General features: G+C 50.3%; 1 protein-coding gene across 1 annotated transcript; it reads right to left on the reverse strand.

The window, feature by feature from the left end:
• Positions 1 to 3,029: 3,029 nt before the first annotated feature.
• Positions 3,030 to 11,124, reverse strand: LOC134419046 (neuropeptide FF receptor 2-like). Its single transcript, XM_063158033.1, is given in 9 exon segments — positions 3,030 to 3,859; positions 3,861 to 4,143; positions 4,501 to 4,600; positions 4,836 to 5,176; positions 6,710 to 6,796; positions 7,483 to 7,687; positions 8,255 to 8,378; positions 9,158 to 9,351; positions 10,429 to 11,124. Coding segments are annotated over 4 exon segments (1,203 nt in total). The 5' UTR covers positions 5,152 to 5,176; positions 6,710 to 6,796; positions 7,483 to 7,687; positions 8,255 to 8,378; positions 9,158 to 9,351; positions 10,429 to 11,124; the 3' UTR covers positions 3,030 to 3,355.
• Positions 11,125 to 11,456: the final 332 nt, after the last annotated feature.

The following is an 11,456-nucleotide window of genomic DNA, read 5'->3' on the forward strand; positions in this document are numbered from 1 at the left end:
CCGGGCTCCGAGCGGTCCCCGCCACACGGGGCCGGGGCTCACACAGCGCCGAGCGAGGGTCCCGGGACAGCGGGAGGGGGCCACAGAGTGCGGGCACGGGATGCTGCAGCGGGGCCGCGACGGCGGCCGGGGGTGCGGATCCGAGCACTGCCGGGGTCTGCCGAGGTCCCGGGCGGTGCCGCCTCTCCCCCATCGGGAGGATGGAGGTGGCACCGGGCCCGGGATCGGTTTCGGGCCCGGGACGGCCGCGGGCACGGGGCGCTGCCGGGTGCGGGATCGCGGCCGTTCCCCGGTGCGGGCGCGGAGCCGCCGTGTGGGGCCGGGACCTCGCAGGGCGCCCTCTGGCGGACACGGAGCGCGGTGCGAGCGCGGCGCCCCCTCGTGACCACGGGACAGCGGTGCGGGGGGCGGGGCCAGCACAGGCGTGAGGGGCGGGACCTAAAAGAACGGGGGGGCGGGGGCGGGGCCGGGCGGCACAAGGGGCGGAGCCAGGGGCGGGGCCAGAGCTCAGGTGTGCAGGGCGGGCAGAGCTCAGGTGTGCGGGGCCCCAGGGCGGCTGCGCGGGCGAGGCCGAGTTGATTTAGACCTCGGAAATCGCCTCGATCGCCATTTGCTCACTCAGAGCACGGTGCGGAGGGGAGCCCTCTGTGCGGGCTCCACAGGTGAGGCGCGGAGGCTTCGGCCTCCCTGTTTTGCGCAGAAAAGAAGAAACCTCACAACTTTGTAAAAGTTGTAAAGCTTGGTATGTTTATTACAGCGCTGGACGCGTGTGGAGATTGCTCTCCTCAAAAAAGGCATGCATACCTCTGAGAACTTCAGGTCTCTTTTTATCTCTCAAATACATATGCATACAGTTTCACAATAGGTTCATACATATTCATTTTTATGGGTTTCGTGTGACTTTTACTACTAGTTCCTTTTTATCAGAAAGAATTCCTAGGTCAGGTTGACTTGCCCTTACAGCAGTCCCCGCCTCTCTCTATCATCTTCTGTCTCCCCCGCTTTATCTCTGTCCTTCGCTGAAGTAACTTCACTGAGCTTAGGCCTTGCAGTCTAGCTAAATAACTATGGTTTCTAACCACAGACTCAACTCAAAAATGTACATTTCACCTAAATTAAAATGGATTTCTATCCTGGAAAATTTTCACTTTGCTTCATCCCCTTCTTCCCCTCTCTCTACCCCCCCTTCCTTCTCTGTGTATTCCCTTTCTTCCTCGCCCTGAAACGCTCCTTTCCTCTCCTCCCAAACTGGACCCACTCCCACTGCTTCCCATCCTGTCCCTTCTCCGCTTCTCCCTTCTATTCCTCCTCTCTCCACCGTTCCTCTTCTTCCCCTCGGCCTTTCCCTTCCTCTCCCGCTTCCCTCCTCACTCCGACCCCTCTCCCTCCCCGTCCTCACCACCCCCATCTCTCCTGTCTCCCCTCTCCTCCTTCCCTCGCAGCCGCGGGGCTCGGGGTGCCGGGCATTAATAAAGCCCTGAGGGCCGGAGCCCGGCGCCCCCGCCCTCGCTGGGGTCCCCCCATTGCAGTGCAACACAGCGCCCCGCACCGCCGGGGCTCCGGCTGTCCCAACAACCTGGCAGCAATTCCCATTAATCCAGGAGTTCCAGTGCATCACCTGTGTGTTATCTCAGTAAGTACAGCTGAATATTCACCCACTTTAGTGGCAGGCACTTGGCTGAAATACAGACATTTATAATGCACTATTTTCTGCTATTTTCTGAGAGATTTATGTTTTCCTGGCATTGTTTCAATATACTTGAACCTGGGTTCTGCTCCCTATCCTAAAGAAGAGCTTGGATATCATCTGTGATGCAGCTCTAGTTTTTGAAGTTACAAACAAGTTTTGAAGTTTTGAAGCCAACAGACAGAAATAAATGTTTGGAGAAATTAACACAGAAATAATTGCATGCTTCCCAGTCCCTGCCCAGTACACCCCAGTTCTCTATTGGGAGCCTAAGTCCTGTTCTTATCATAAAAACTCCATTATTTCATATAGTTATGTTTTATAGAAAAGCTTTGCAGGGAAATTGCCTCTCCCAGCATCAACAGCCACCCTCTGCACATCAGCAGCCCCACAGGAAATGCCACCTAAAAATGCCACTTAAAGCTTAAATGACACAAAATGAGTAAAATGCAAATTCAACACAAAAAAGATTAGTACCAACCGATTCAGTAAATGTTCCCCTCATAATCTGTACGGGGAGAGGCTCTGGGATGCCAAGGCAAACTCAGAGATCAGAGATTCTCACCCTTGCCATAGCCTCACCCTCTCCCGTTCCCGCCTCCTCGGGGATCGTGTGAGGGGGGACAGACCCCGTGTCCCAAATCCCAGCAAAATCTCCTTTTCCCCTCTTTTATGTCAGAGCCAAGCACTGATTTGGTGTTTCCTCAACTAGATATGGAGTGAAAGAAAGTGTGTGCTTGTGGGAGAAATGTTCCTCCTAAAATGAGGGAGAAATGCTCCTCCATAAATCTGAGTTGTTCCCTAGGGCAAATGAATATTGTGAGGAGAAAATGAGTTAACAAGCAGGGGACAGACAGGGAAAAATTTCTGGAGCAAATTTGAGGTAGGCTGTAGTGCACAAAATGAACATTTAGAGGTAAACTGAGGCACATCCAGGCAAAGGTTTGAGGATGAAATTGAGGTAATGTGTAGGGAAGAGAATGATCATTTTGAGACAGTGAGCAGCAGGGAATGTCATAATGTGGAAGTCACTCCTATTTATCTGAGGGAGGACTGCCCTAGGAAATGGCTTTACCTGGGATTTGGCTCCTGTAGGGCCTTACAGAATAAGCCTTTATGCTCTGCGATCCTGTGCTGCTCCTTGCACAAATTCTATTCCTCACTATTCCTCCAGTGTCACTCTTGTCCCTGCTGGGGTTTGTCCCATCCAATGGGCTCTCAAGTGTTTTCTCTCCTGCTCGTATTTAAATTTCAGTCTTTTTGGGTGACTTCTATCCCCCTGCAACATCAAATCAAGTTCCCCAAAAAACACACCACCGAACCAATTTTTTCATCCTTTATTTCTCAAATTTCCATTTCCACTTGTTTCTCTAGCTGCAATAATAATGGACGTGACAGAAATAACAGCAACCAAGGGGAATAAATGGAATGTGACGGAAAATGCTAAATTTTGTCATTTGAGCAGGACCCAGCATTCACAATGTCCAGGAAGAAGCAAAACCATGAGATAATCCAGGAGTGGCTGGGTACCAGCCTGGGTCTGCAGTATTTCAGTCCATGAGGGGAATCCATGAGGGATTCCTCACAGGAATGAAATATGACCACAAACAGGGTTCAAGCAGCCCTGTTCCATGGGGAACAGAGAGATTCTCAGAATCGCAGCACCTTTCACTCCATCCCATTCTCTTCGAGCTCCTCCATGAGCAAATCCTGCTGCTTATTGACCCAGTTTCCTCCCTTGGCTGTGTGGGGAGGGGGATCCTGGGCCGGCGGGCAGGGGGCAGCAGGCAGGGCGGCCTGGCCCGGGGCTGGCTGGGCCGAGGCGGGCCTGGAGCAGAGCTGGAGCCAGAGCGCGGCCTGGAAGCCACGGCGGAAGCTCCGGTTGCAGAAGCCGTAGATGATGGGGTTGACGCTGCTGTTGGAGAAGGCCAGCCAGTGAGCCAGGGGAGAGATGTACACATTGATCAGCCGCAGCTGCACGTCCGACAGGCTGCCGTAGTCCGACAGCACCATCAGGCTCCACAGGGGAAGCCAGGACAGGGCGAAGAGCAGGGTGACGAGGACCAGCATGTGGATGGCTTTCCGCTTCCTCCTCCACGCTCCGCGCCGCTGCTCCCGGCCGCGCTTCCCCGGCATGGTGGCGTGGCATAGGGAAACGCCGATCCTGGCGTACGTACATGAGTGCGATGAGCGCCAGCAGAGCCAGGTAGATGTTGGCAAAGAGCACCGTGGTGTAGGCCTTCCTCATGGCCGGCTCGGGCCACTCCTCCCGGCACCAGAACACCGGGCGGGTGGCGTTGCCCGTGCCCAGGAGCAGCTGGAAGCGCTTCTCCTGCCGCAGCCGCAGCAGCGCCGCCGAGGGACACATGATGGCCACGGCCAGCGCCCAGATCACCGCGATGGTGGCGGCGGGGACAGTCAGCTTCGGCTTGAAGGGGTGCACGATGCACCGGAACCTGCAGCACAGGCACCGGAGAAGCCGTGTGAGGAACGCCTCCTATCCCGGGCAGGGATGCACACACATTTTAAACTGCCTGTCTTTCATCCTCCCTGGCAGTTGCTGCCTGTGCAATCCAGCTTCATGGCTGAGAAACAAACCAGTTCCAGGCAGGCTGGGATAGCCCAGTTCCACTCCCTTTAAGGGACACCGGTGGAGGAATAGATTGCTCTTTAGACCTGCACAGATTTTATTTTGCTTAGGAGCAAAATGCATCAGATTTGTTGTGGTGTTGGGAGGGTTAGTGACTGGGTTCAGAGTGGTCAGGGGGCCAGGGGAGATGACACTGGTGGTTACAGACTCTGCAGCATCTTACCTGTCCATGGCGATAGCAACCAGGGTGAAGACAGAGGCAGAAACTGAGATGCCTTGGACCATCCCGCTCATCTTGCACACCAGGCTCCCAAAGGGCCACCCTGCAAGGAAAGAGGCATTTTGGAATTGCTGCCATCTCATTGCAGGACTCTGCTTAAAATAATTTGCTCTCATCTTCCATTTCCTGAGTAGAACTGTAGACTCATGGGGTGGGTTCCAGCCATGGCCAGGAACACCGTGCCATGGGCAGGGACAACTTCCACTGACTCAGAATGCCCACAGAGCCCCCTGGACACACACGCCTGGCTCTCCCCACCCCACGGGCAGCCAGCCCACCTGCTATGATGTTGTCCAGGAGGATGGTGGGCATGCAGAAGAGCCCCACCAGCAAGTCACTGACGGCCAGGTTCAGGATGAACAGGTTGGTGACCGTGCGCATGTGCCTGCTCCACAGCACGATGAAACAAACCCCCCCGTTGCCCCTACGGCACAGGAGGAAGATGAGCAGGTAGGAAGTGATGAAGACAGCAGCCACCCAAGGCTGGTGGAGGTAGAAGTCCACGTAGGAGACTTCCAGGTAAAGGTACTTGTACGTCCTGTTGTAATCCAGCAAATCCAAGTGAGGCCAATCCAATGAGGAGTTTGAGTCCATTCTTCTCCTTGTGTTCTAATGTGCCCTAAAAGATATTTGTAAAGAGGCCATTTTAGTCAGCTTGCAATTGATCTGAAGCAATGTGATGATATCATTATTATTATCATTATTATTATAGCATTGTTACCTGTTTTGTGTGCACTGTGTGCTGAAATAAGCGTGAAACTCACACGCACCCTGGCAGCAGTGAGGTGGCTGAACAATAATCACTAAAATGTCACTAACTCCAGCACAAAAAAAAAAGGGATTAAAGCTCTCTCAAGTGGCACAAGTCTTCTGCCTGCAAGTATCAAAATCCAGCCCTATTTCATGGACATGAGATGGTTTTGTGTGCAGCTGGAGGATTTAATTCCCTGCTCACAAGCTACCTAACTCCAAGGCTGCAATCAAGAAGCACCACACTGTGTCTGAAACATGCTGAGCTACAAGAGAGCTGGGTTCATTTCCAAGCAGCTAACTTGACTTGGAGGCAGCATTCCAAACTCTTTTCCACATATATTTTGTCTCCCAGATGAGGATGCCTAAAGAAGCAGGGGGCAAAATTAATTGGTAGCAGCAGGCATGAAATTCAAGTGGGAGCGCAGGTGCTTTCAAGATGCTCCAAATTCCTTAATAGAAATAGGACTTAAATTTAGGCACAAGTTAACTGAATCCTAATGAGCTTGTATGAAAGCTCAGCAAAGCCCTTGCAAGTGCTTTACTCTCAAGAACTAAATGCAGTAAAAAAAAAAGTATTTATTCTGCCGTGCCACAGGTTTGGAACAAGCAGAGCAGCGAAAACCCATCATGTTCTGCTCTCTTGTGCCTGTTCAGAAATCAGCAGCAGTGCAGTGTCTTAATGGGTCTGTATTTTACAGACTTATTAAATGCCTTCACAGCCAGGCAGGGAGACAAAAATCTGGAGTCCCTCACCAAAAACCAGCTGCTTGTAGGTTTGAACAAGTGTAGGAATAGTTGTACATTCTGTGGGGCTGTCCTTACAGACAAAGGCTTATTTATCTTGACTAGTTTTTACTCAACATGCTTTCAAAATCATTGGAGGTGATGTTATTGAGATGTCTGATGTGCCAAATGCTTTCCCCAGCCAGAGCTCAGAGTCAGCCTTGTGAGAAGTGCTTTAATGCCCATTTTCCTGATCCCTCAAGGAAGCAGCACTGGTGCTTTTGCACCCCAGCCTGGGCTCAAGGTGGGAAACTCTGATGGAATGCCAACACAGATGTTTGACAACATGAGTTTACACTGCTCCTTTAATCCCACACCTGGAGCTGGGCTTTATAAATCCCAGGAGATGCTCTCTCCATTAAAAAGCAGCATTCCTGTTGCTCCCTTTGCTGCTCTTCACCACATTACTATTATTATTATTATTATTATTATTATTATTATTATTATTATTATTATTATTACCCACTAATTTCTGCCATAATCTTTTGCTTCCCAGAGGAGCTGCTTTAGGGAGACACTGTGGCCAGGGGAAGGTGGCTTTTGGCTCCCACCACATTCCCAGTCCCCATGCCCAGCTGTCCCTGTGCTGTCCCCAGAGGTGCCTTTCCTCCCTTACCTGCTGGAGTTTGCCTTTTCCAGGGGTCTCTGATGATCTGAGGCAGAAGTTCTTGGTCATGCCATGACAGGGCTGTCCCTTATCACACTAAAAGCAGGAGGAACAATGGTTATTTTGGATACATATTTTGTATTCTCTCTCTGTTTCTGACACTGTGCTGTGAGGCAGCAGTTTCTAATCTCCTCGGTAATGATCTCTGGAATAGTTTTTGTCCATAGCTGGTAAACAAGAAGTTGTAAACAGCCTTGAGGCAAAACTGGAGCTGAGTCTCCTCCCAGTTGCACTAATGAAATTTTGGCTGTGCAGGCATAGGGAAGTGGCTGTGCAAACACTTCAGATGACAGGAAATAGAAAAGCTCCATGGATTTCTATTATCCTGAAGCTGAGGGGCAGGAGGATTGGCTGGAAGGAGAAATTAAGCCAGTGCCTTGTGTTTTCATAGGGGCCTTGCCTGCTAAAACAAGCAGTGATAAACAATTGAGAGAGGCACAGGGGACAGAAACATAAATCATCTAAGAAAAGAGAAAAAAATTATGCAATACCTAATTGGTATAAGATGATGAATAACAGTAATCTGCACTCCTTCATTTAACAGGCCAGAGAAAATCTGCAAAGGAATAAAGTGGGAGGGAGCCTCCCTGAGTGAAAACTGCCCCCAATCACAGTGGGTTCCCAAGCACAGGAGGCTCATTCCCTGCTGGAATCCCAGACACAGCCTCCATGGACAAATACACAATGTAACACCTCACAGCCTGACCAGGACAATTGTGTACCTCTGGGCAGAGAAATTCAGTTTTCCCTCATTAGAGCAGCAGTTGCAAGCCATTATGAAGTGATGCCATTATTTTTATGTTGGGCACGTGGAAGAAATCCCCTGGAGCAGCCACCACTGCCTCACCCCTGTGCACAACCTGCTGGGCTTGTCATCTTGATATCTTCATTTTTATGTGTGAAATACCCTCACAGGATCCTCTGAGGCTGAAACAAAAATAAGGAGACTTCAGAGATGGGAGGAACAGCAGGAGCATGTAGCTGTACATGAAGAACATTCAGTGTGGTAAGTGCTAAAAAATTTGTTCTTCCCTTGTCCTGAGCTTAGTAATGGCACAAGAACAGAGACTTCCCAGGGCTCCCAGTTCCCAAGGTTTCCCACTTTGGAAAATGATCCCTGGTCTGCTGAAAAGTGAGAAATTCCCAGGGGCAAAACACAGCCCCTGAAGGATGGCAAAAAGAGCAGGACATTGGTCTGTGAGTGTCTGAGAAATAAGGGAGAGAGAAATTCATGGATCATCCTCTGCCATAGGGAACCAGGAAGGAGCCACTGACTAAAAACCTGAAATGCTGTTCCACAGGGACCCCGTGCACAGCCCATGGGATTCTGGCCTCCTCTTGGCTTTTCTTTCAGAGCAAGGGGGACCTGCAGCCACCCCAAACCCCCCATTCCCAGTTCCACAGGGAGTGGTGCAGGAGGTGTTTGGTCTGGGCCATGCAGGGCTTGAGCTGGGGACTCTGGGGATATTTGTGAATTAAGGTAATAGAACTTACTCTTTAAGTATTTAACTTTTTCATCCATCAATATTTCCATCATATTTTATATGACACACTTCAGAGTGGTTCATCTCCAAATAAGCCCAAATATCCCGGTAGGTTTCCAGCTGAGACAAAGGAGCTGTGGAAGAAAACACACCCTTAAAAATAGCCAGTTGCAATCAAATCATTCTTTCTTACTGACATTTACTTTCATAAAGAAAAACAAGTGCACCTTGAGAAGCAAATTTCTCATTTTGAAATAGGCAATCCCAGGCAGATGTGCCTATTTCGGAGCTGCATACACATCTCCTCTCAATGAGCTTAAACTGCTTATCCTCCCCTCAGAGTCATCCATCTGCATAGTCTGAGCTGGGGCCAAAGGAAATAGTTTGTAGGTATTTCTTTTTGAAATAGGTGTTTCTTTTTGAAAGATCTCAAACTTCAAATGATGGAGAACAAAGCTATCAGCAGGATGACTGGAATAAACACCAGACTTAGCTGCAGATTACTCATCCACTCAAACTGGGAATAGAAAACATTTCATTTCAAAGCCAAATTATAACCGTAAATCAGAAGATGCAAATGACAGGTGAGGCATTCACAGCAAGTTGGTAATGGCTCTGTATTTTTATACATACATATATATATATATATATATCATTTCCACCCTGCTTCATTAGAGCCAAGGCTTCTTACCTATTTCTTGTCATTATAATCCCTTTTTTTCCCCTTTAATTCATGATTAGTCAACCTTTAAGCTTCTAAATATATTTTTTTATTTGATGCATTACAGGCTGTTTTAAATCTTAACTAAAATCTCCCTGAAATCAGGTTAAAGTAAGATTTCCACACCCAGGCACACTTATGCCACCACTTTATTGAGAAGCCTGGCAAGCAATAAGATTTTAGCTGCCTTACCTTGGAAGCAAGTCCCTCTTTTAAAAGCTTTCAGTAGGAAATTACTCAAGTTCTCCTGGGATCCAGTCTCCAAGTAGCAGTTTCCCATCCATCACTGGAAACTGGGCAGGGACCCCACAGAATATCTGGACTGGCCACAGCTTTTTCCCTGTAGAGATGCTCCAGCAGTTCAGCAGTGAGTGCTGGGGTTTGGTCTATAGGAAGAGCTAAATCAATGATCCCTCCTGGGCTCTTGGCAGCACTAATTTCCCCACAAATGGGACATGAGCCTCCTAAATTGCACCTTTCAGCTCAGCCTGTGCTCATGAGTCACTCCCTGACAGCCCTATCATTGGGCACTGAAACAGAGGGGAGTAATTGGGGAGCAGGTAGATAGAGGTAAATGACACCCCTGAAAAGTGGGGAATCGTGAGAGAGTCTCAGTGGAGGACCGGATTGGCAAACAACAGAAGTGTTTGAGGGGCCCATCAGCCAGTGAGGGCTAATGCAGCAGGTACAGGAGACAGCTCTGCCAGCAGGCAGTTTGTGTGTCCCCTCAAAATGGGGGGCACAGAGGATCCTGTAATCACTGCCAAGTGAAATACCAGAAAATCCAAACCTATCCCAAGGCACAGAGCACACCTCAGGGGTTCTTTGCACCAGACAGAGCCACGGAATTGTTTCATTTCCATCTCTTTTGGCACAGAAGTGCCATTGCCTTCTGTGAGGCAGGCATGAGAGCAGACAGCCTGTGACCTGGTCACACAGTGAGGGCACCATGACTTACAGCCTGTCACAATAAACACCCTCTCACCCCCCACCCAAGCTCCTGGGCTGCAGAGCATTGGATTATGCCTCACTAGGAATTGGGCAGAGCAGCCTGCCTGGCCCAAGAGCAGGATAGGTGAGCTCCCTGTGCGGCACCCTGGGGCTGGATCCTGAACACTCCACCTCAGCCCATGCTGGATTTGCCCAGAGACAATGCCTTTAGTCTTAAATAAGTGCACAGGAGAAGAACTGGCTGTGAGGGTGACAGCAGAGGTTTAAATGCAGTATCACCTCTGCAGAGAGATGATGGTTGTGGAAGGGCAGAACTCTCCCTGCACCTTCCTACCTTCTGACTGCTCCCTTTACATCACCATCACATCCACACAGGGATTTTAGGTAATCATTGATTTTTTTTTTTTCCTGTGACCTGCTCTGAGGATTTGAATCCTTTTAGTGCTCTTGAATTTCCATTTGCTGCTGCCTCGGTGACTCAATTTTAATTAACACCAAAGTCTAAGCCTTACCTGGATAACATGGATAGGTACCTCTGATTGATGTCAGGAACTTGACACGCTGAGAGGTTACCTGGGAAACCTCCTGGTTTGACTCCAATTGAAGCCAATTCTGCTCAGTAAATGACAGCTGCAACCCACAGCAGTCCAAACAGCAAGGAATGCAAGGAAGTTTTTCTTGGTAGGATTTTCTTTTGGAAAAAAAAACCAGCAGCACAGATCTGTTCTTTTGGGATGAGGTGCCATCTTACCTACCAGCCTCAGGAAATGCTCAGAGTTACACTTGTTTACACCCCTTTTCCCAGCAAAACACCCCAAACTGATCTCACTGCATTTCAGACTTTGCAGCCCCTGGCAAGTTCAGATTTAAATGCTAACATGAGCTACTTCAAGCTCCAGACACTTTCCTCCTACTGGAGGTACCTGCTACTGATAGAAGAGCAAAATAAAATGATGTCTTGTCATAAAATGAGCAAAATAAAACTTGTCTTAATCACTGAGAAAAATCAAAACAAAACAAACAGCCCCAGGATCTTCTTTCCCAAATTCTGGAGCTCTGCAGAGCGCTCCAGCTCCCAGCCCAGGCCCTCCTGCAACACGGGGGCTGGAACCCCAAAGGCAGAGGCTCAGCGGCACCTGCTGCCATCCCCATCCCAAACTGCTCCTTATCCCAGCCCGGCCCACCCCGGGCAGCCCAAGGGGGGCTGTTCCCAGCCAGCAGGTCCCTGGCATCACCGGGATCCCGGGGCAGGCAGTGTAGTGCCCCCCTGCCAACCAGGGCACCTCCAGGAGTGGCAGCAGCATTCCAGATCTCTCTCTCACACACACAGACCTGTTGCTCGCCGAGCTCCCGCGGTTTTCCCCAGCTCCCAGCTGCAGCAGGGAGGCAGGAGCAGCCCTGCCCGGGGGAAGGCAGCCCCAGCCCGATCCCCCCGGGTACCTACCCCGCTTTCCGCTCCGCCGCCGCCGCTGGCTCCGCAGGCAGTAGCGAGGCGAGGCTGCAGCCCCCGCTCCCGCAGCCCTGCGGCTCCTGCCTCAGG

This window comes from Melospiza melodia, chromosome 5, assembly GCF_035770615.1.
Source record: "Melospiza melodia melodia isolate bMelMel2 chromosome 5, bMelMel2.pri, whole genome shotgun sequence".
In the NCBI taxonomy this organism is placed as follows: Eukaryota; Metazoa; Chordata; class Aves; order Passeriformes; family Passerellidae; genus Melospiza; species Melospiza melodia.